The sequence below is a fragment of the Euprymna scolopes genome, chromosome 29, assembly GCF_053919585.1.
Source record: "Euprymna scolopes isolate OS-2025 chromosome 29, ASM5391958v1, whole genome shotgun sequence".
Taxonomy (NCBI): Eukaryota; Metazoa; Mollusca; class Cephalopoda; order Sepiida; family Sepiolidae; genus Euprymna; species Euprymna scolopes.
In genome coordinates, this window is record NC_136510.1 from 113,697,208 (window position 1) to 113,724,823 (window position 27,616).

General features: G+C 30.0%; 1 protein-coding gene across 1 annotated transcript; it reads left to right on the plus strand.

The window, feature by feature from the left end:
- Positions 1–1,643: 1,643 nt before the first annotated feature.
- On the plus strand, positions 1,644–16,521 carry LOC145252817 (putative G protein-coupled receptor 85). The gene has a single exon (XM_080112789.1). The coding sequence runs from the start codon at positions 14,778–14,780 to the stop codon at positions 16,071–16,073; it is 1,296 nt and encodes a 431-aa protein (XP_079968915.1). The 5' UTR covers positions 1,644–14,777; the 3' UTR covers positions 16,074–16,521.
- The last annotated feature ends 11,095 nt before the right edge of the window (positions 16,522–27,616 follow it).

Below are 27,616 nucleotides of genomic sequence, written 5' to 3' on the forward strand. Positions count from 1 at the left end.
TTATATTGTGAACAAAGGCTTGGAGTTTTAAGTGAAAAGTTTTACTTTCCGGTCCTTTTCGATTCATTTATTTCTAGGCTTGGAATTCTTGATTATATTTTTTTTCGGGCAACGCCGGGACATCGGTCCCACTACTTACTTATATAGAAGCGACGGTTTACACGATCGTAAGACGGTTTCTAGTCTCAACCGATGGTTTCTGGCGATGGTTCTAATTCTGTGAAATAATGGTTGACCTGAAGGGCATCACCAAGTCATAACACTAATAGAACACAAAATTATCAAAGTAAAAGAAAAAAACTACACGAGATTGTTGGATAAGAATCCGATATTATCAATACTATTAAGTACCAAGAAAAACAAATGTTCCATAAACCAACTAATTAAATAAAACGTGAACTACGTTAACCGAAGAAAAAAACTATATTTTGATTCCAGTTCGCATTAATCATCGATATTAAATAACGGCTATTATCAACGAGAATCCAATGGTAAACGACTGTTGCGAAAATGAAACGTGATCTGTAACAGTGATCGAAAGAAGCGAAGGGTGCTGGGAGCCTGGAGATACATATTGTCACTCAGCCTCCAGGGAGCACCAAGCAGTTTTGCTAGTAAGCGATTATTGTTACCAACTCGTGTAAAAACTAGTAAATCACAATAACACACAGTACAAACATGCGCAGATAAAGGCGAATGCTTTCAAAGTGAAAGGGGAACAGAAAAAGGCGACTTGCTGTCACTTGCTGTCACATGGCAGACACTACGTGCTTTTGCAATTCACTGAAATAAAACTACAATAGTAAAACCTGCGACCGCTTTATGACCGAAATGAATCTGAATGATTCCTGATAATAAAGGGAAGTCTTGTTAATCTATGGAGATTTGCAATCACTCAGATTTCAGGTAAATGTACCGTTTATTTTTAATCCAAAATTAAATGAAAAAAATGCCGATTATTATACAGGATAGTAGGGAAGTTAAAATCAATTAATATATAAGATAGTCCGGCACCAAGCTTTTGTTTTGGTATATTTGAAATACTTGCACATAAAAGAATTTTTTTTGTAAAAATACAAGCAATATATAAGTGTATTGTGCGCATGCGTGCAACCCATTATATACTTTTATAAACAAAATAAATAATATTATTTATCAACCAGTTCAAATAAGCGAGAAAGCTGTTTTTACTGTCAATTCATTAATTTTCTATCTATCTATCTATCTATCTATCTATCCGTCTGTCTGTCTGTCTGTCTATCTGTTCATATATTTTCCATCTATCTATTTATCTATCTGCCTGTCTTTCTATAAATCTATCTATCTATTCATAAACTTTCTACCTTTCTTTCTCCGTACCTTTCTCTTTCTCTCTCACTCTCTCTCTCACTCTCTCTCTCTCTCTCTCTCTCTCTCTCTAGCTAGCTAGCTAGCTATCTTTCTATATATCCATTGCCTTTCTCTATCTATTCATAGACAATTTATATTATACACACAGATATATATATATATATATATATATATATATATATATATATATATATATATATATATATATATATATATATATATATTCCTTTATTCTTTCAATCAATCTGAATCCGTTCACATTTCTAAATATATATCTATCTCAGACTGGCCATTATCTATTATCTAAACTCACTAAGATATTACATCCTTTAACCCCCTCACCCTCACTATATCATTAAGACTTGCCCCTGCGTTAGATTCGTGATCTAGTCGCACTGCCCGGAAGAGGGGGAAGAATACCTTGGATAAATCGCAACAAAAAAGCAAAAACGTTTGCTGAATGACTGTTAAGCGACATCACGCCTACACGGCTGTTCATAACGAAGACGCCGTCGCTGCTGCCACCGGCGTTTACGCCGTTAGCACAACAAAAAACACTACAAACACAAAACGATGACAAAGCGATGACGACAACACGCACTTGGCAATTGAAGCGCGAAACGATAGCGTTAAAATTATTTTTATTGATAAATCCGTTAGATTTATACGAAATAATAATTAGGTAATATCATATTTGGTTAACGTGTGCCATTTTTTTTTTTTTTTTGTGTTAATAATTTTTCCTTCCTTGTTCAGAGCTTACGTATTTATTAAGGAGATTACAAACACGGAAGAGCACGATACACAAGTATATGCATAAATGTTTTTTAATCATAGAGACACGTTTATATAGATATACATAAGCTGTTACAATCATTAATACAAATTCATTTGAATAGAATAAAACCCTATTAACGGTTGCATAGGCACTAACATATATACAAAAATAGAACACGCGCGTGTGCGTTATACTTCGTTATAAAATACATCTTCTTGTTCCAGTATCTTCTTTACAAGAACTGCGACTTGTGAAACTTTCTTTCCCCTGAATGTTTTCCTCCTATCTTGGTCTTTTTAAGAATTGGTCTCTTTGAGATTAAAGTCAATAGAAATTTCCTGTTTTTACGTTATTTATCTTTCGTTCTTTTTTAGCTTTGTACATTTAGTGGCTTTTTGACTTGTCTGGAGCGACTTCCATACGTGGAGCTAGGACGGTAATATAATACACAACGTTCATACCCCCCCCCCTCTAGAAAGTTATTAGAAATCAATTTCTTCTTGCTCCCCCGTCTTCTTCTTATTGGTTCTCTCTTTTTTTTTCTTTTTTTCTTTTTTTTTCTTTCCTCTTCTCAATATTTCTTTATTCGTTTGCCAAACTATATATAGTGAAAAAAACATCTACATTACTTTTGATTTTGCAAATCCCAAGATTGTGTGTAATATATCGAAACGTCATTTGGACTAAATAAAGCCTTTCTCCACATATCAAGCGTGGTCATCTGTATAGCACACACACACACACACACACACACACACACACACACACACACACACACACACACACACATATATATATATATATATCCACATACAGTACTGTTTTGCTGTAGCACAGCTCATCAGTGTGGCTAGACTAGCAACTACCTCGAGCCAGGATTGAAACAGGAAGCAGCAGTCAGCGCTTCTGGCCGTTACGCTATTTGGCTACAGCTGAGATGGTTATGCGAAATTACAATGTTATAAACATTGCCCAAACGATCTAAGCTCCATTTGTTTACGCAAAGAGCATTGCTTTTTACGCTAGCGGCAGTTTAAAATAAATTGGGTATTAAAGGTTTCGAAAATCCGCAAAGATTCCGCATCCAAACAATTGTTTTGATGCCAAACGTGAAAGTACATCGACGCGTGTACATTGATATAAATTCGTTACGGAAGGTTGCAGAAATCCTTAAAGAATCGTCGTCACGACGTATCTATTGACAATAATCACAATTTAAGTGTTTTTTTATTTATTTTTTTTTTCGTATACCGACTTATTTTATTTCACCGACTGCTTTAAATTTTTTACTTCTATTTCTTTTACTGCCAACAAACACCTAACAAAATCAACTAGTTCCCTAATAACAATGGCAACAAACGTATATTAATTGATAACTTTTAAAAACATACACTTCATCCGCATAGTCTTAAAATTAATCTCGTATTTGTGGCTTACATTTTGTATCATACGTTACGCGTGTGACATATGTAACGTACCGTGAAAAATATTGTTACGACCGTAATCAAAATTTATACGCAAATAACGACGAATCCTGTAGAAACAAACACACCCACATCCAGGGACACACGCACACTCATACAGAATTGATAAGATACGCACACACCTACACCGTTATGCGCATGTGCACTGTAGACACTTTTACAGATCAATATTGTGGTAAACATTACCACGTGTTCGCCAAAGCTAAAGACTGCGCATGCGTACTTTACGGTTGTTGATATTCGCGTACAATCCGTCGACTTGTCCTAGACTTTGAAACTCTAAAGATCAAACGTCTATAAATATCTAACTTATAAATTTTAAACATTTAACTTCTAGACAAATAAGATCGAATCATTAAGTCATAAAAGATTTGGGCAATAAGTATTGAAATTAAAAATATGTTAATTAAATAAGATCTAAATATCGAATTTAACTATTTAACTATGAATGTCTAACGTTAAATGATCTGCATTCTTAACTAAATATTTCACTTTTTTTTTTTTTTTATTCAATTTTCACCCCAAACAAGGCACAGTGCCACTAAAAACAAAATCTAATATCTATGTTATTGACTCTAAAGGTCTAACTCATAAACCACACAAATCTAATTTATGAAATTGACAAATTAATTTGTAGTACTATGAATAAAATCACAATACTCTCAAACCAATAACAATACTCTCAAACCAATAACAATACTCTCAAACCAACAACAATACCCTCAGATTAATAGCTTAATCTCAAATCAATAGCAATATCCTCAAAGCAATTATACCTTCAAACAAATAAAAAATACCCTCAGATCAATAACAATATCCTCAAACCAATTATAACTCCAAACCAACAACAATACCATTCAAATTAAAAAAGATACCTTCAAATCACTAAAAAATACCATTCAAATTTTTTAAAATACGTTCAAATTAATAACAATATCTTCAGCCCAATAGCAATACCTTCGATAATTGAAATTAAAATACTTTCAAATTAATAACAATACTTTAAAACTAATAACAATATCCTCAAACCAAAACAATACTCTCAAACCCTAACAATACGTCCAAATATATATTAAAAAAAAATCTTTAAACTAATAGCAATACCTGAAACCAATAAAATTACCTTCGATGAATAAGATGAAAATACCCTCAATCCAATAAAGATACTTTCAATAAATAAAACTAAAAAATCGTCAAACTAATGACAATACCTTCGACAAATAAAAGTCATTATTTTTTCTCTCTTGTTGGAAATTTCCAGCAGGCATACAGTTGTGTGGAAAGTAAATTGAGGTCTTGAAAGTATACACGTGTTAGTGTGGGAACAATACTGTAGCATATCATTCGACTCAGTATTCATAGCCTTTTGCCAGACATTTGAAAGATTCCTGTCAAAGATACGAACAGAGGAGAGCAAATAAGTACGAGAGAAAGAGAGAGAATAAAACTGGTTGCAAGCATATAGGTAGATAGGATATCTATCTGTTTTTAATTATAAAGGACGCATATATTGATCCATTGGATATAGAGAGGGAGAGATTGAAAGAGTAAAGAGGGAAAATAAGTAGATAGATAGAGAGAGAGAGAGAGAGAGAGAGAAAGCTAAATGCAGATATAGGGAGAGAAGGAAAGCACACAAGCAAGAGCTAGAGTGCGGAGCAAACTAACAGAGACAGGAGAAAGGAGAGAAAGAGTGAAACAGAAAGATTGACCAGTAGAGAGAGGGAGAGAAAGAAAGAGAGATAAAGAGATAGGGAGAAAGTGAGAGCACTTCTATTTCCGTACTCATCAAACACAGGAACACGGAGATGTAACGGAGACGTGTTCCGTTGAAAGCGAAACAAAGTCATCTTCTCCGCCATTTTTTTCCGATTCTTTATTTACTCTACGAACCTTGCAATACGCATCATGTAAGATACGAGTATCTTCTCGCATCATTTATCTGGCAATCTTGAAATCAACTCGTTAAATTCTTGCCTCAGGCACCGATTGTTGCTTCCCTATTAAACAGAACTCCCGCCGCGTAACACACCTTTATCTAAGCACACATATATCGAATTGTCAGTTGGAACCGAACATGATTGTTGCATAAACACGTTTAATAGCATTTGTCCTCAGGGTAGAACTAATAGACTATGGCGAAGATCTATTCATTTTTAATATCATTCCAACAGATACCAAAGAGATAACAACAATAACAGTAATAGCACCAAACAAAATAAATGAAAGAGCAAAAAAAATGCTTATATTTTTATTAACACCTGATAATATTTTATTTGCTAAGCTAACTTCTCTTCCGAATTGGTTATAACATATTCAGTTTAACGTTAATATTATTAAATTCTGACTTTATAATTTATATTTTATTATAAAATTATCTTTAAAATTGATTTATTGTGAAATTTATTTTATCATAAAATTATTTCTAAAATATTTAAAAAAATTATTTTTAAATTGTGTTCAGATAGGTTAAGATAATATGCCAAATAAATCATTTCAATTAATTAACGATAACTTTAATTTCAGTCTTCAACTGTTGCTTGTTTATTAATTTGATTATTTTTATTTCACAAATATCTTATATAAAGTTATATTTATTCGCTGTTGCCAGGGTGAAGACATATTGCCTGCTTATACAAAATAGTTCTACTTATAGTACTTTTGTCAAGTTGTTAAAAATAGGATAAAAATCGTTTTTGCTTGTTTTTTGTTTTTAATTTTGATTTGAATAAATTATTAATAATCGGTAAACAAAATCTATGTGTAATTATCAAAGTTACGTATAGACGAAAAATACACACACACAAGCGGCATGTTTTATTCGTTTTATTAATACATGGATTTTTTTATTTAGTGTATTTGTTCGTTGCTAATATAGTTGCTGCGTTATAAACAAAACTTTTTTCTTATACGTATCGAAGCTTATAACAATCCGTATAAAAATGTAAAAACATATATACAAAACTATTGATGGAAAGTATATAAATACAGCTTTTCATTCAAAGTCTAAAACATACATTAAACATATACATCGTATATAATAAACAATTCTCTCTATATATAGAAACCGTTATGATCCCTAAAATTCAACGATCACTTTAATAGAAAAAAGTAGTTTATTGTTTACATATATTGTTTTTATACATAACATCTGAATAATATTTTATAGATTTTCATGTTACAAAACAAAAAACATCCCAATACACACAAAAACTAATAATATGAGTTTTTGAAATTATTTTATTACAAGGAATATGAGTATTTAAATCATGATTTTTTATTATTTTCAAACAAAAAGAAATTAAAATATAATTTTTACATTTTCATAAACTATTTTAAAACTTTTCTCATTATAAGAAGTCAAACAAAATACTATCTTCTGTTAACTAATTCACTGAAGATCGTTTTTTATAAATTTCGCATTTTCTTTTATAATTATGCAATTTTTATTAGAAGGGAATACATTCTATTTACGCAAAACATTAAGTAAATAAAAATAAATAAACAAATAACAGACAGAAACAAATAAAAAATTAAACAACAAACACTAAATAAATAACGAATAAATAACAAAAAAGCAAATAGCAAACAGATAAAAAATAATCAATAATTAAAGAGAATGACAGATAAACTGAGAGACACAACGAACTTAAATTATAAATAGATTAAGATAGAAGTACGCAAAAATAACAAACAAATAAAAAATAACAAAAAACAACATATAAATAAAAAATAAACAACAAACAATTAAAAAATAAAAACAAATAAAAAAAACAACAAACAAATAAAAATAAACAACAAACAACTAAAAAATAACAAACAAACAAATAACAAAAAACAACATATAAATAAAAATAAACAACAAACAATTAAAAAATAAACAACAAACAATTAAAAAATAACAAACAACAAACAAATAAAAAATAAATAACAAACAAATAAAAATAAACCCCAAAAAATAAAAAAAATAAACGACAAACAAATTAAGAAGAAACAACAAGCAATTAAATAATAACAAACAAACAAATAACAAACAAACAACAAACAAATAAAAATAAATAACATGCAAATAAAGAATAAACAACAAACAAATAAAAAATATACAACAAATACCAAATAAATACCAAACAAATAGCCAAAAAACAACGAACAAATAGCAAACAAACAACAAACAAATAAAAAATAAACGAACAAATAAAACAAACAAATATTTTGATACTTAATAATTTGAATTAAAGTTAAACGAAAAAATTAAATACGAATTAAAAATAATTAAATATAAATAAGAATAATTAAATATTGATTAAAATAATTAAATATAAAAGAAAATAATCAAATTTAAATAATTACAATTACTTTTCTTACTAATTAAATATTAAAATTATATTACATATAGCAACAAGATTAATAGCGAATTAAATAAAACGTGTACTTAAAAAAATATAAAACAATTGCATGCAATGAAATAAAAATCAAGAATAAACAGTACAAAAACAAACATAAACAAATATAAAACAAAAAAATGAATGAGTAAAAAAAAACAAATGTAAAAACAAAAATAAACAAATATTAAACAAAATAAACGAACAAAGAAACGAACATATGAACAAACATTAACTAATATAAAACATTAACCACAAATAAAATAAAGTTCATTTCAAAAGTATTAAATAAAAATCATAAAATGAAATTGATTAGCAATGAAAGCTTTTAATAAAATATAAGCAAATTAACTGAAAACAATTTTTTTAAAAACAGAAACATTCGTATATTACATAACTGAAATGAACATATAATAAACAAGCTAAACCTACTCAACTTTACCCGGAAGTGATCTCGTTTTCATATTAATTTTTTATGTATCAAATCACTTTTATACAAAAATAGCACTTTATTATTATTATATCGTTTTATGGTAAAATAATTAATTGAATCAACATTTTACATTTATGTTTATAAAAGTGTTGAATGTTAATCGCTCCAAAACCTTAAATATATTAAACTAAATTAAATATATATGAACAAACCTACATTTTGTTTCGTAATAAAATTATTTTTAAATAATATTTGTAAAGGTTCGTTTTAATACTTTGCAATTTTTCTTCCGACAAATAATCGATAACAATATCTCATATCTAAACGACAAATGCACACACAAACAAATATATAACTAAAATTCTATTGGTTCGAGATTATATAAAATTCTATTGGTATCAAGATTATATTAATAAATTTCTTTTGATATATATATAAATTTCCTTTGGAATCGAGATTATATAAATAAATTTCTATTGATATAGAGATTATAGAAATAAATTTCTTCTGATATAATGATTATAAATAAATTAAATCAAAGCAATAAAAATACGAAATAGGACACATAAATAAGTTTAAATTATAAAGCAAAATTTCTATCGGTGTCGAGATTATATAAATAAATTTATAAAATCAAATTTTCAAATGTTAATATAAAAATTTGAATATGATGAGAAACATTAAAGTATGAAACAACAGAAACATTAATAAAACCGTTAAAAAACATATGTGCGTACATAGACATTTAAAATTTCGAATTTAATAAAACCGTTAAAAAACATACGTGCGTACATAGAGATTAAAAATTTCGAAAACGGAAACAATTCAAATTATAAACCACTCAAAAGACAAAAGATGTGGAAAAGGCAGAGCATCAAAATGCATAAATTTCTAAAACAACACGCAAATAAAAAAAATTTAATATCACAAACAATTAAATGCCAAAAACAATTAAATATCACAAACAATTAAATACAACAAACAATTAAATACAACAAACAATTTAGTACAACAAACAATTTAATACAACAAACGATTAAATACAACAAACGATTAAATACAACAAACAATTAAATACAACAAACAATTAAATACAACAAACAATTACAGTTATAAAAAAACAATTACAGTTATAAAAACAGGTTGAAAGTTATTATGAATAAGACTAAGGATTATGAAAAGCTGTGACTTTTAAGAATGATTTTATCTGTGCAGTTTCAACGGAAAAGTTGGAGTCTAATCTTATAAAATGTTGAAAAGAAATCTTAATAATTTTTTCAGTTTTACAAGAATCTGATAAAATGAATGGAGGGGCTTAATTCTTATAAAGCCAAAACACAGAAAATATAAAAAGTGTATAACAGAAAGGAGCCAACGAACGCACAAAATTCAAAATAAAATTTACATAAGAAAGAAGAAAAATATACAATAAATTAATAACATGCAAATCAAAACGCACATTTACAAAAACAGTCAAAACCTTCATATACAGAATAACACAAACACACGCAATAAATCGAAACATACAAACTTAAGTCAAAGTACACGTGCGTAAAAACAAGGTAAAACGCACAGACATTATATATATACATATATATATGTATATATATATATATATACAAAGAGAGATAGAAATAAAGAAACAAATGAAATACAATACACACTCACAAATAAAATACAACAAAACTAAGAGATACACATGCATATAAATCAAAATACAAGCAAATAAGTCAAAAGGCATAAAAAGTAATAAAAAATTAATGCATGCAACACAACTATATAAATAAGTCAAAACACAAAACACATATGCAAAACACGAAAACACATATGTAAAACAGAAGTCTAAGCATCAAAAAGACAAAGCACACATAGAAACCAAAATACAGAAATTAGTGAAATTGAACAAACATAACAAGAAGGCAAACACAAAACTCGAAATACACAAAAATAAATCAAGCCACAAACAAATTACAATGCAATGACACTAAAAAATCAAAACAGAAAAATAAGACGAAATAAAAACGGAAAAATGTAGAAATAACAAACACAAAAACCAATTACGGAAGTTTGATAAAAACTGAACACACACAAATTTACTAAGTAAATATAAATGCACGATACGCAACAGAAATAAAAATATTCCAAGGAAAATCAAGGAAAGAAAAGGAGCTTTGTAAAAATAAAAAAATGATATTTACTCTGAAAAAAGATGTTTCGCATAAAACAACAAAATGGCGCACAAAAAATGAACAATAAATGAAAAAAGTCCTTGCAAAACAAGCGCCATTTTTAATCAATTTCTTCGCGGATAAAAAAAAACGGAATTTACTGAAAAGAAACGTGATTGAACGAAGGAAAGGTTTCAACAAGGCTTCAACTTTAAACAAAGCAAGTTTTTTATGAAGAACCACAAACTTTTTAGTGCAAAACACGAACAATAAATGAAAACTTCGAACAGTCTGCAACTCTCTTGCAAAACAATACCCAAAAAAAATCAACCGCAAAAAGATTTTTCTATTTAGAATAAAGAAAACGCTCATTCACTGAAAATAAACGAACAAAAATTTTCGTTAAGTATTTGATATGAAAAAAAAGATTAAAGAATAAAAACGTGAATAATTAAAACATTTCATTTTATTTTGCAATTTTAAAGAATTCAATTATTCAGTCTTGGAGAAAGATAATTGTGGTTATATATAAAAGCAAACTAATCCTTGAACGAATTTCTTAAACAGGTGTATATCTACATATACAAATGATACAAAACCAAGATGAAAGAGACAAAATAGAGAGAAGCACAAAACATTCTGTGAAGAAAGAACTTTAACCTTAGAAAAAAGGTTTGTTCGAAATTGGTTATATTTAAAACCACTATCAATATTAAATAAAAACAAAAAAGACATTAAAACAAAGACAAACGAACAAAATATATTTCAATAATGAAATATCAGAAAGAAATAATAGAGAAACACAAAACATTTTGCATTTTTTGTGTATAATATTGATATTGGAAGTTTTTGCACTTTGGGTTTACTTCTGTAAGGAACAACCTAATTTTAGAAAAAAAGGTTTCTTCGAAATTGGTCATATCTAAAACGACTATTAATATTAAATAAAAGAAAAAATATTATAAACCAAAACAAAACAAAAGACATTAAAAGCCAAAACAATTTCTTTTTTAAATAAACAAGATTTAGATTGGATTCGAACCATATCAGAACATTTCACTCTTGGAAAGTAATCTAAGTGATTATATATTTAAAAACATAACATTAACTATTAGAAAAATATTTTGTTAATTTATATCAACTGTATTTCTTGGGAACAAGTGCCAATGGCGGTTCCTTGAAAATCTTCTCGAAGAACGAAATTACGACATTTTTTACAATAAATATTAATGGATCCTCATGTCTTTAACTAAGATTTGCGTTTTGTTGGGCTATTCCCACATGGAGAAGCCCCTTAATCATCAAGAAACCTTCATGGTACTTAGATTCGCTAAAATCCTCGCATCAACAAACATTAATTTGAAATATTTATTATGTCATACGATTAAGTTCACCAATCAACTATCTACTTTTCATATGGATCCTAGCTGACCCAAAGTTCATTACCCCGTTAATCATACCGCATAACCTATTGCAAATGCGAATCATATCTACACATTACATCAAAAGCACATCGTATCATCGAAGAATTTCCTATATTTGATGCACTATCTTAGAAACAATAATTTTTCAATACAATTGCCTTCTCTAAAACCCCAAAACCAAAAAACCACAAAACTCCCAAACCCTAAAACCCCAAAACCCCAAAACTCCAAAACCAAAAAAACACAAAACTCCAAAACCCTAACACCTCAAAACCACAAAACACCAAAACCCTAAAACTAAATGAAGCCCTGATCATTTGTTGTGAGAAAGATCACATGTGATATTTAACCTCCGTTTGAAATTGTAATACAAACATATAGCCGATCTTAACAGAAAAATACAAATGAGTTGTGACAAACGTAGACGGACATAAACGATATCATTAAAAAGAATTATTTTCTAATAAATATATGCCGAAATTACACACACTGGACATTTTTTACGAAAACATAAGATATGAACGAGTTTTTTTCTTACAAAAAATACTAATTGAGTTTTAACCACCAATTTTGCCTCTATACAATAAAGTACTTCTTTTTGAACGGCCGCGTCGTATAAACACGTCGATGTCGAAATAGGTCTCCTGTAAAATAACAAAAAAAAAATTTTAATTTAAAATGAAAAAGATAAATACTTCGTTTATCACGAAAGAAATTATTTGCAGATTATAGTCATTAAATTTCATACAAATAATTTCTTTTTTTTTTTTTTTACTAATATGAAAATAATATTTTTTTTAAATGCGTTTATATTCCAATAACAGAAGCTGGACAAGCGTAGAGATTTTCATACAATTTGTTTAAACGGTTTTTGGTATCCCAATTCTCTACAATCAATTGTATTGATAGCTAAACGTGCATCGTTTTAGCCTCATACCGAAACTAATCTATTTTTCTTTTCAATTACTTTGTCATGCGGTGATTATTAAAAAAAAACTTGAAATAGTAATTAAAAGACAAAAGAGCAAAACGCAGATTTACAATATTTTCGTATAGTATAAAATATATACGTTTTATTATTTTAAAAAGTAACTTCGATTAAATATTAATTCTTTAAATAATAAATAAAAACAAAAAAAATTATTATTTTAAAAAGTAACTTCGGTTAAATATTAATTCTTTAAATAATAAATAAAAACAAAAAAACACTTATTATTTTAAAAAGTAAATTTGATTTAATATTAATTCTTTAAATAATAAATAAAAACAAAACTACTTATTCAATTTCTGCAATATATTCAAATAATATACAACATTCAATTCAAAAAGTAACTTCGATTAAGTATTTATTGTTTAATTAATAAATAATAAACAAAAAAAAACACTTGTTAAGTTTGTTTTTTTTTCACGTCAGGGTTCAGTGTTCTTTGTACGTTTATCGTATAATGATCTTTGGGGAGTTGTAATTATCGAAAATTTGTTCACCGCTCTGTAAAATTGAATTGGTTTAATTTATAAGATTACCTGCAGCTGCTTTATGCCAACAGCTTGTTAAATCGCACAGATTCATCTTGTAAGAGCCAATCAAATTATAATGTTTCAGAGAATGAGAAACTGAAAGTCAGAACATATAATAATTGATAAAACAAAATATATAAGAATTCAAAATGCAAAAGAAAATAATAGCAAAAAAGAAAGAAAGAATACAAATATAATTACAGTTTACGAAAGGAGAAAATAACATTTTTTTCTGGACAAAACAATCCGGAGGAAAGCATGTTGAGTTGATTTTTAATATCAACCTTGTTCGTCAATATAAGTAATAATAAAATTGCGGGTAATTAAAAAAATACCCCTGAAAATATTTTAGCTGAAGAAAGACCATCGTAACAATCGAAGAGGGGAATTTTTCATTTTTCATTCAAAAACTGCTACGTCGGGAGACTTTTTATGATTTCTCCCATATTACCAATAGAACTAAAAGAAATTGTCATTTGTTTGAATTTTTTTCTTTTTGAATAAGTGTGAGAAATCGATTAAAAAGTGGCAAAGAAAGACAAATAAAGAAACGAAAACGATTGAAAAATGAAAGAAAACGGAGTAAAAAAGAAAAAATAGAAAGAATAATAAAAGAAATAAAAAATAATGAAAATATATAAATAATTGAAAAGAAAAAAAAGAAAGAAAAATAAAAGAAATAAAAATAAACAATAATGAAAATCAAGATATCAAAAAAGACAAAAATTATGATTTAAAAAGAAAAAAAGGCTTTTGTAAACTTATTCAATTTTGACATTTTTTAAATGTTGTTTTTTGACAACGTCAGCATTTGCGTTAACTTGCAGACAATATTAAACGCCAAACGATAAGCGGAAGTGACGCACAGAAACAAACCGGATGTTATATATTCTCGTTTGTCTGAAGTCGACACTGACCTAAAATAAGAGCCAATAAAACTTTAAATTTGATGAAGTTTATAAAAACTGTATAAAATATAAATAAAAATGAAATGCAACCTGAAGGAAGTATATGCAAAAAATAATTTACGAATTTATTAAATCTGTAAAAAGTACAGATATAAAAAACAATTAAAATTCAAAGTCTTGGCAACAAAAACACTATAAAATACACAAATGGTATTATAGATGTATATATCTATATTAATGTACTCTGCAAACGCTGTCGCTACCAAAGTCGGCAAAAAAGCCAAAATCTTCTTTATTTTTTGTCAAAACTTTCACGCACTTTTCCTGCCTCCATGTTTTCCGGTCTGTCTATTATCCGTCGTCAATTATTTTCATTTCATTGCATGTCTCATCACCTTCGTATTACCCTCAAATCTCTCCCCCAAAACAGAACTGTCATAAACAAAGTGAAATTATCCTCTTCATCATCACAGCCACGTTCGCCGATCCTCCCGTCTCAAATACATCTTCCTGACAACGGCGCGATGCAAACGGAAGTGTACACTCATGCGTCTTACCCTCTGTACACAGAGCCGCAGTATGCGCTGGCCTTAAAAATCATCTCTTTAGCACTTATCATATTCACGGGAATCCTTGGCAACAGCGTTGTCGTCTACACCATCATCAGGGACAAACGCCTACATCGACCGCCATTTTATTACCTCATCAGCTTGGCCATGTCAGATTTGGCGCGCTCCATCTTTTGCTTGCCGTTCGTCTTGACAACCGTCATTCAGGGGTACGTATGGGTGTATGGTGAAAACGTATGCACCCTGTTAGCGTTCACCAACACGTTCTTCATCTACAGCTCAGCAATAACTTTTTTGTTGATCTCCGGCGATCGGTATATCGGCGTGGTCCAGACGCGCTTCTACAGGCGAAAATGCGGCGGTCTCATCTCTCTAGCCTTCATCGTTTTCGGATGGGGGGTCGCCTTCCTCGTTTCCTTCCCGCCCATATTCGGACTTGGCAGTTACACATTCGTGCCGGATGAGGCCCAGTGCACGTACGCGCACAGGAACTACCGGGCCAACGACACCCTTATCTTCGTTCTGGTCTTCACGGTGATGATGGCACTCTCTTTGCTCCTGTACTACCGCATACTGATATTTTTGCGCAACCATCGTAAAATGCACCCGTTCTTTCACCAACCAGCGCGCAGCAACAACTGGACGTTTTTCGGACCGGGCGCCAACGGACAAGCTCTGGTCAACTGGTTGAACGGTTTTACTGGCTTTCGGCAAAACCCCTGGTTGAATCCGATAGCCGCTGGTTTTCAGATGCCGCCGAGGCAGCTGGGGAGGACAGTTAACCTGAAGGTGGTCAAAGACGAACACCTAAGCAGACTCTTCTTTCTTGTGAACATCATCTTCGACGGACTCTGGATACCCTATCTAGTACTTTCATACTGGCAAATATTTGAGGCATCCAAAAAACTTTCGCCAACATTTGTCAGCGTGGCTGCCTGGTGTAGTTATTTGTCAGTAGCTGTGAATCCTCTGGTTTATCTCTGTTGCAGCGGGACCTTACGAAGGGCGTTTCGACCCTCTATGAACGCTTACTCAAAACGAGACAGCGTCAGAGAATGAATTATATGTTTTTTTTTTAATGTCTGAATGTGAATGGATTATTTTCTATCTAGATAGAGTGCATGCGTGAATGTACGCAAAAACATACATTTATATTCATATATACACACACATATATATACACACATATATATATACACACATATATATACACACATATATACATATAAACATATATATATATCGTAATATATATATACTAATATATATGAATATATAAATACATATGAATACATATAATTAAATACATATACTAAATCAATTTCAAATTACATAAATAATACATACATATGTATATAAACCGTAATACATACATATTAATATAAATACATGTATATTTATAATTTAATACATATACCTATTTAATTTTCATATACACAAATAAATAAGTACATATCTAAAACGCATATATATATATACATATATATGCGTATATATAATAAATAAATGACAAAAATTATATATATATATATATATATATATATATATATATATATATATATATACAAATGATAAAGGACTATATTCCAAATTTCAAGATGTCAAACATCTTACCGTTTATTTCCTTAAGTACGTTGACCTGCACAATTCTTGACAGCATCTGTTACGTAGCGTAAAATCTTTCATGTAATTAGTGTGTCAATTCCGTAATTTATTTCGCCCTTGACAAATCAGAAGAAAAGAACACTTATCAATTTTTAAATAAATAAAATAAAGGCATATGAGTATGAGTACAAAATCCGAAAATTGGAAAATTGGGAGAGAAGTTAGAAAATTATTTTTTTATTTGTTTACGCCATCTTTGAATTGTACATGTCATCGTAATTAAGGAAATAAACGGTAAGATTGTCAATATCTTGAAATTTGAAATACAGGTTTTGTCATGTGCTTTTTTGTAACATCGAGCTTCATGAATTAAATATTCAATATAATTGTGTATATATATATATATATATATATATATATATATATATATATATATATATATATCGGAATACATACATATTAATATATATGATTACATACATAAGAATACATATTTATAATTAAATGCATACATATTTCTTCAAGTATATATATATATATATATATATATATATGCGCGTGTGTGTGTGTGATTGTGTGCAGAATTTGGGAATATTACTTTTATTACGCAATATTTTTTTTCAGATTTTGAAATCATGCCCATATGTATTTATTTGATTTAATGAATTGATGGGTGCTTTTTTTCTGATTAGTAAAATGCATGATTTTGCGCTACGAAACAGGTGCTGTCAAGAATTGTGCATGTCAACGTACTTAACGGAATAAATTGTAAGATGGTCAACATCTTGAAATTTGGAATATAGACTTTTATTATTTATGTTATATGCTCTGTAATTACATTGAGCTTCATAAATTAAAGGATTGGTATGAATAAAAGTTGAAATATAATTGAAAGAAAACATATATATATATATATATATATATATATATATATATATTGTGTGTGTTTACAAATATTTATATGCCTATGTATGTCCTGATATACATACACCAACAACATATGAGAGAAAAATTGCTCATTACTTCTAAGCCATGATCAATATTTAATACATACTATAAATTTATTTAGATTCACACAAAATTTATGGTACTGGTTTAATAGTGTATATACTAATACAGCTCAAAATATATAAAGTTAGTTAATAATCTAATTATATATATGAACTAGCATGAGTGCCCGGCATTGCCCGGGTATTTGGAGGTATGTATGTTTAGCAAAAAAAAGAGGAGTTTGGTAGAGTTCTCAAGGGTCAAGTCGTTAAACTTTCACTCCTTAATCGCCAAATGTCTGGTACAAAAACCGATCACATGGATTTTCCCAAATCTCAGTACCCTGTATATCAAATTCCGAGTCTGTAGACTATAAATTGACAGAGTTATTGCGTAGGGAAATGTACACAGACACACAGACACACACAGACACACACAGACATGTTCACTTTTATACACACACACACACACACACATATATATACATATATATAAATATATATATATATATACATATATATATATATATATATATTTGTAACAAATTTAGAACATTTACTAATCTAACTAAATAACGAGGAATTGTCATATAATAGCTTTGGTTGACCTTGATCATAGACCTGCAGCAATTGACCATTTCTGGTGGACATCAGCTTTCATCGATGTACTTTTAAAGTGTTGTTTTCTTCTTTATTTACCTCATATACGGCACACACACACACACACACACACACACACACACATTATTCGTTACATATGTTCATATATGTTTCAATGCAATCTAAATTTAGAGACACCACCTCATAAGAACCTCTTGTCGGTCTAACTAAGATTCCACTGAAACATGTATGCACATATGTAACCAATAACGTTTGTATTTTAAACATACTATATATATATATATATATATATATATATATATATATATATATATATATACATATACATATATATATACATATATATATACATATACATATATATATATATATATATATATATATATATATATATATATATATCACTTTTGGAGAACACCGAACGTAGTATCACAATTAATTGCTGAGAGTTTAGGTTTTTTTTTTCTTCTTCTATATTTTAAACATAAACCATTAAAAAGAAACTTTCGAAAATACCAAATTACACTTCTAAAGTATATTTCTCCTTAGCATGAATTAGATTTTGGTCTTCTCGAAAGTTTCTTTTTAATGATTTAGGTTTAAGCTATAGAAGAAGAAAAAAAACCTAAACCCTCAGCTATTAATTATGACACTACGTTCAGTTTGTTCAAAAGTGTTATAAAATTATATACCCATAAAAATCTTTATATATATATATATATATATATATATATATATATATATATATATAAGAAATAATGTTTGTATATTAAACAGATTATGCATATATATATACATGTCTATATCTATATATATATATATATATATATATATACATATTTATATATATATATATATAAATTTTCAAACCACATAATGTTTGAATTTGTCCGAACAGTCTTGAAACAATTTCAACTTACGATGAAATACACTTTTTGTTGTTATCAATCCGTTCCTTGATGTCTTGGTTTTTGTTAAAACAATATATGAATGCTCAATTATGAAATATGATAATTTTGTAGCTTACACTTTAAGTCCTCTACTTTGGGCTTAAAACTTACGAGTATATGAACAATTACTAAATTTTTAATTATATAAACACTGTAAAATTCGGAATACTATAAATAAGACTATATATATGTGTGTGTGTGTGTGTGTGTGTGTGTGTGTGTGTGTGTGTGTGTGTGTGTGTGTGTGTGTGTGTGTGTAGATATATATTATTAGAGTTTTCAAAGATGAAACGTGAAATCTAAAGATTGTGCCCAGAAACATCATAAAACACTCGCCATGGATAAAGAATAAATAAAATGCTTTCAATGAGGTTCGTCGGTGTTTCTCATCGTTATATCTCTCTCTTTATATATATATATATATATATATATATATATATATATATATATATATATATATTCAGTAATGTGATTGATAATTTAAAATTCAAATTAGAATTAAATTAAAAATCCGCTTCACAAGAAGGAACACAACAAAATCGAAATTTGTTCCTCCTTGTTCCTTCTTGTGGAACGGATTTTTAATTTAATTCTAATTTGAATTTTAAATTATCAATCACATTACTGAATATTAAATTAGCTCTAGTATATTTACCTATCGAGCTTATTATATATCTAAATTACAATGAGCACTTTTTCTTTTCCTGTATTTAATCAAATTAGTAATTTTACTATTACATTAAAATACACTCTTCTCTTTAGACTATTGTTCTAATATCCTTTAAATTATCTATCTATCTATATATATATATATATATATATATATATATATATATATATATATATATTTGTGCGTGTGTACACGCGCCTTTGTGTGTGTGTGTGTGTCTGTGTGTGTGTGTGTGTGTGCATAACAAATAAATAACAAAGGTATATATTCCAAATTTCAAGAGTATAACCACTCTATCGCTTATTTCCTTAAGAACGTCGGCATGCACAATTCTTGACAGAATCCGTTTCGTAGCGCAAAATCTTTCATGCAATTATTAATTCGAATATTGAATTAATTTCAACCTTAACTCATCAGAAGAAAAAGCACATATCAACGTTAAAAGAAAATAAAAGAAAAGCAAGGCATATGGGCATGATTACAAAATCCGAAAATTGAGAAAGAACTTGCAATTTTTAAAAAATTTGTTCCGCCATCTTAGAATCTTCTGATGAGTTAAAGGCGAAATAAATTTAATAATTGGAATAATAATCACAAGAATGATTTTGCACTACGAAAAAAGTGTTGTTAAGAATCGTGCGTGTCAGTGTACATGAGAAAATAAACGGTAAGATGGTCAAAATCTTGAAATTTGGAATATGGACTTTTGTCATTTATTTATATATGTTCTCTAGTTACATCAAGCGTTATAAATTAAAGGATTGGTATGAATACAAGGTAAAATATTATTGAATAAAATATTTCTCCACATATATATACATATATATTAAATATGTTCCTGCTTCCCGGTTGAATACAACATGGTAGTCTTCAAATCCAATGTAAACAAGTTCTTGTTCAGCCGTCCCCATAAACAATCAAAGTCTACCCAATTAACACAATTACCGATTACTAAACTATCACCTTACATTACTTTAACCCTTATCCTCGAGTGGCCTTCGGACCTTGATAAGTGGTGACTTCCAAGTGCAAAACAATATGTCGTAAAACAGATAACACACAATAAAGGCAAAACATGCACACTTACGTGTATGTGGAAAGGGCTAAGAATTTTTTAGGCGCTAGCCATTGCATCGGGCGCTTTATGAAATCTACGTAACGATAAGACACGTGTTTATAAGAACAAAAAGTGCGATCACGTTAAACGAATGAAAACTAACTGCATTAGTTATTTCATTATCTGGTGGAAATCGGAGTTATGGATATTTTCCGGGGAGATGAGGAAAACGCGCAGTCTGCTAATAAGTGGAGATATTGATTTGCGTCTTTAAATCTTTCCCGGGTATTTAGCAAACACTACGAACATATGCAATTAAAGCAACGTGACTAATCTTTCGTAGATATTTAGATGTTTGCGTTATTCGACAACTGCCTCGTAGACACACACACACACACACACACACACACACACACACATATATATATATATATATATATATATATATATATATATATATAGCGATTTAATGTTATTTATATAAGTGCTTGATTTATATATATATATATATATATATATATATATATACTTGTTTATTGTTATATAAACATGCTCGCATCCCGCAGCTACAGATAGCCACTTGTTTCAATCAAACAACAGATATCATCAGGCAGCGACTTGACTATTCAAAAGTTCAATGAATAATCATTATTATTATTATTATTATATTATATTACTTAAGTGTATGTGGAAAGGGCTAATAATTTTTTATATTATAAGATTATTCATTGAACTTTTGAATAGTAAAGTCGCTGCCTGATGATATCTGTTGTTTGATTGAAACAAGTGGCTATTTGTAGCTGCGGGATGTGAGCATGTTTATATAACAATAAACAAGTATTATCAGCTCTTTTTATTGAGCACTATCTAACAACCTCGTTGAATTCATTAGTCCATTACTTTTGAATATAAAAACCCGAGTATATATATATATATATATATATATATATATATAATATATGATTTACATAAACACGTAGACACTTTCACAAACTACACACACACACACACATACACACACACACACACACACACATATATATATATATATATATATATATGAACAAAAAACGGTAAATTTATACAAATACCGTGACAGCGAATTAGTAGAAAAAAATGTACCCTAACCCTAACCCTAACCCTAACCCTAACCCAGTTTTCAGATTCGTGTTCAGCACACCGAAACGTAACAGAATACTACGTAAAAGATTTTACTAATTCGCTGTCACGGTGTTTGTATAATAATACCCAAAAAACGTGTATACATATGTATATGTCAGTATGTATCAAAATATTTTTAAGAATTTAAAACATACGCGCGCAAGTGTACACGCATCTATGCATTTATATATGTACGACATATATGATATATATTATAATAAATGTATATAAGTTTATTATCCATGTATTCGTATTTATTTGCAATTATTTGCATAAACTATAATGCATGCGTATATATATATATATTTATATATATGCATGCATTTATTTGTATATATATATATATATATATATATATATATATATATATATATATGCATATATGTGTCTGTGTTTGATGTGTATGTGTGATTAAGTCTATGTTACGTGAATGTCTTTTTGAATATTGTTTTTATTTTCATTTTTCATGTTTCAATCTTTCTGACTGAACATTTTTGGATTTTTAAAGACGACAGAAAATTCTAATGGAGATGTGTTCGTTCTTATATTTAAAAAAATGTATAAATTTACATGCCTATGAACGAAAATGGAAAAAGAAATTTAAAAATGTTTTATAAAATGTTTAAAAACTGTTTAAAACGCTAAAAGATCAAATATAAAACACACATACATGCACACAGAATACATACACACACATATATATATGCACACATACATACATACATACATACACACATACATGCTTAAAGATCAAACATAAACACACACATATACATACACACATACGTGCATACACGTACACACATCCATATATGCACACACATACACACATGCATATATGCACACACATACACACATGCATATATACAACAATAAATAAAAGTACAAAACAAAAACAACAATGATAACAAGAACAAAAATACAAAACAAAACAACAAAACAGCCGATAAAATAACAGCACCGAAACAATCCAATATGGCGTAACTCTAAAAAATCCCTTGAAAGCGTAATCTCTTTTTGTTCAGTCCACGAAAAATCATTTCATATTCATTTCTAAATAAAATTGACATATATGATGTTCAAATGTAAATAAAAATACATATTTATTATTATTATTATTATTATTATTATTATTATTATTATTATTATTATTATTATTATTATTATTACGCTTGTCACTTCGACCGTTATCATGCTGACCATCCCTTAAAAGGAAAACGGAATATTCCAAATGGCTAATAAACATTTTAATAAAAACAAATTTGGTGTCGCTGGTGACCATAATAATTATTGAGAAACGAATTACTCCCTTTATTGTCATTAATTTTCAAAACCAGAAAATAGTAATTCTTTTTACAGTTTGAAATTGGCTATTTTTTTTTTCATAATTAAAAAAAACGTCATGTTGAAAGAAGACTAACACCCTTTTCCCTATATTACGAATGGCTTTCTAAATAATCACGTTTTTTTTTTTCAGCACAGTTCGTTTTAAATTCATCGTTTATTTTGTTTCATTATATTTTTATTCATTTTATTTTTTATTTAAATAATAAAGAATAAACATGAGGAGTATGCATCTTTAAAGTTTCTATTACCAGAAAAAGGGGGACAAAATAAATGCACTGAACTAGCTAAGGTGTTACCTTAACCAAGGTGGGCTCGAAAAGGGCCAAGAACTGTATATATCTATCTCAGGCAAGGAACACGTACCCATACCTGACCCCTCCCTCTTTGTATGTACAAGCTTGCAACTTGTACCCACTGTTTATTGAATTCCGTGGAATGTAATTCTTACATATTACACCTAATTTTAGCCTTAAGCTGATGCTTGAAGCGTATAATCGGATCCTGATAAGAAAAAAATAAACTTCATGAATCCCCTTAAATGCATTGTCCACATCACCATTTTAGTTGCGATAAAAATCAAGAGAAAAAACATTTCCTTTATTTGTCTATCGAAAACAAATAAATTAGATTCGTTAAAACGTTTTAATTAATTATTTCTTTGCTAAATATAAGCAAATATATATATAAGTCTCCAAATTTCTCGTCTTAACCAGTAAGATTCCTGGTAAATCTATTCTATCCTAAACTTCTTACCATGAACAGAAACTTAATATTTGATCCTGAGTTAGTTATTTTATTATTTGTTCCTTCATATTTTAAATAAGAATCGGTTTTTAATCGAAATTCTAAAATTTTAAGCAATTTTCAATTTTGAACTATTTTTCAGGATTTTGCGTCAGTGTGCACTCGTTGTCCAACCTGCAAAGGGTGTTTATTCTGAAAGCCGTTCTTAACATGAGAAGGTTGAAAATGCCTTTCGGAATAAACACCCCCAACCTCCCTATTTTAAGAACGACTTTCGGAATAAACACCGTTTGCAGGTGGAACTACCAGTGCACAGTGACCCGGATTTGCTTATTTTTAAGAATGTATTATTTTATCTCTGACATTTTTTTTCATTTATGAGCTTATAATTTGAAAATGGTTCAAGTGAACTTTCCGCGCCCCGTTACAACTTCTTCCTTTTCGTTTTTTTTTAACTATTTCTACGGATTATTATCGACCCCCAACATTATTAGTAGTAGTAGTAGTAGTAGTAGTAGTAGTAGTAGTAGTAGTAGTAGTAGTAGTAGTAGTAGTAGTATTGGCTCACATGGAGTTTTCACACAAGTCAACAAACGATCGGTTTGGAGATCTGTGGTGTTCTCTGGAAGCTGAGTGACAACAAGTCTCCCCAGATGTCCAGCTCTCTCCTCCTTCCTCGATAGCATTTGCAAATAAATCTGCGTCATCGCAACAGCCTCATACCATTGATTTCTCGCTGGTAGTGGCTATTGGTTTATACTGGAATTTGAGTGGCACTAAGCCTCCCCACGATCCCAGTTCTCTTCGCGCTTGTCCAGCAGAGGTCTGGCCAGCGCTCTCACCTCGGTCTTTCCATCCTCCTTGACTCTTCTCGGCTCTTTGGTATCACTTTACTATTAGTGGGGGGAACGTTGATGAGACAATGGGGTGCATGATGTTGGTGTAGAACTTGTTGATATGCAGCTTCGGCGTTCTTCATTCCCTGTAACGCTTCTTTGTTATATTGTCTTGTGTTATTCCCCACATTCTAGGGGTTTCCTTAATATTTCAACCGTTTTCTTTATCGTTAGGCGTTGTATTTTTCCAGTTATTCCTCTGATTCCAATTTCTGCCATTCTTTTTTCGAAGTTTTTCGTAATTGTTCCTAGTGCTCCCACAATTATCAGTACTATTTTGATTTTCTTCATCATCCAAATCCCTTTTAACTCTCTATTATTATTATTATTATTATTATAATTATTATTATTATTATTATTATTATTATTATTATTATTTCAGTTAGAAACGCTTACTTTTTTCGCCTGCTATTGTCTTAAACTCCGCCGATGATGTTGCTAATGGCCGGGAAAAATGTACACAAACAGAAACATGAAAACATCCGAAGACAATTCCTCGTTTAACCGTAAATTTAAGGTTTAAATAATAGTTCATTAACAAGTTATTCTATTTTAAAAAGGTAAAAGAGGAGGAGAGAGGGGAGGAGAAAAATCATTCCCAATTATTTAATATTATTGGTAATTACTATTATTGCTATTATTGTTATTATTGTTTTATTATTATTATTATTATTAGTAGTAGTAGTAGTAGTAGTAGTTTGTTTTTTTTATTATTACTGTAGCCGTTATTGGTGTTTGCTTTTTCTTTGCTGTCATTGCTATTGTTGTTGCTGCTGTTATTATTATTACTACCGATATTAGTGTTACTATTATCATTGTAGATTTTATTTCTGTTGTTGTTGGTGGTGGTGGTGGTGGTGGTCATAGTTGTGGTGGTGGGGGAGAAAGATCGGGACGGGGATCTTTAACCTTTGTGGGAACCTTCCTAGAGATGATGTCTCAATAAAACTATCGGTGGTGATGCAACCTAAAATTCACTAACTCCATTTATGGGAGAATGTCAAATCAAAATATTGAAAATAACGACGTGAATGAGGCTTGAACATCTTGCGAAGTCTGATGTCCGGTAGGTGCCCCACTGGTCAACAGGGTGGGTCCTGTCGTCATCATACAACTGTTCGAAATTCTGAGGATCTGGGTGGATATAGAGGGAGTGAGAATTGCCAGAGAGGGTCCCAAAACACGAATGGAGATGGAACAGGAAATGTCAAAAAAACATGGACGGATGGGAAAGAAGAATACTGTGGGAATGCTTTGTAAGAAGTGGAAGTACCAAATCTGGTGGATATATCCGAAAAGTGAAGGAAGGATGGGAATCGAGAAGAGGAGGAAGAGGAGCTAGAAGTGTCGCGAGTTTGGTATCCCAGTTAAAATAAATTAAAAATAACAACCTACTTTCTGTGATTGTAAGGGAAGAGATTGAACGGGTGGTTAGGAATGAAATGAATAATGAAAGTAAAATTGATGAAACTAGCTTTGATGAAACCACTGAGAGAGTGGACGTGCAGAAGGGAAATGTAAGCGATGATGGGAGGCGGGCAATTGAGGAGGAATGGAATCCTATCGTTAGGGGAAATGATGAGAAGGGGTTTGAATGCTCTAAGGATGATGAGATCAATGACTCTGAGACAATGGAACCAGTGGAAGGAGAAGATTATGGAGAAGTGGTGATGAAGCCCGAGCTTTGACTTTCGTAGAAAAAGAAGTACTTCAGAAGTTAAGAGATGTTCTTCTTGGAGACGAGATCATAGAGATTCCAAACATGGAGAGTAGTGACAGGCGGAAGGTGAAAAGCGAGGTAGAAATAGTTCTATAAGTAATTCACAGCATCATAAGAAAGAACATATCGATTACGGAATTTAACAAGCTTCTACTGGTGATATGAAAATTAGGAACTTTGTTGAAAAAAGTGTTGCGTTTCGGCAAACAACCTTTTCCGCAACAATCAGTTTCAGCTGTATAAAGAATTAAATAGTAATAAACAGGCGGGAAATAACAACACTCCAAATGCAGGTGATGCCAGGAAGTTCTGGAGTAGGATTTGGTCTGTCGAGGGGCGATATAATAAGAAGGCTAGCTGGTTGGCAGAGATCAGAGAAAGGCTATCGGGAATGCAGCAAATGAAGAACGTTGAGATAACCATTGATGACGTGAAGGATGGCATGCGAAGGATGACAAACTGGAAGGCACCTGATCCAGATGGAGTGATTAGCTTCTGGTTTAAACAGTTCCAATGCCTTTATTCACCTATAACTAACTGATTGGCTTGCTAAGGGAAGGGCGTCACTAATTTGGAAAAAGCATGCAAAGGGAACAGATGCCAGCAACTATAGACCAATTAAATGTCTACCACTAATGTGGAAACCTAACTGGAATCTTTGCGGAAAAAAATTATGGACGTCTTGTGACTAATGGTGTTTTCCCTGATGAACAGAAAGAGTGTCGGAAAGGCTCGAGGGGTACCAAGGAACAATTATTGATTGATCAGGCATAGAGGTACTAAAGAGCAACTACTGATTGATACGGCAATAATACAGGATGCAAAGAGGAAGAAGAGGAATC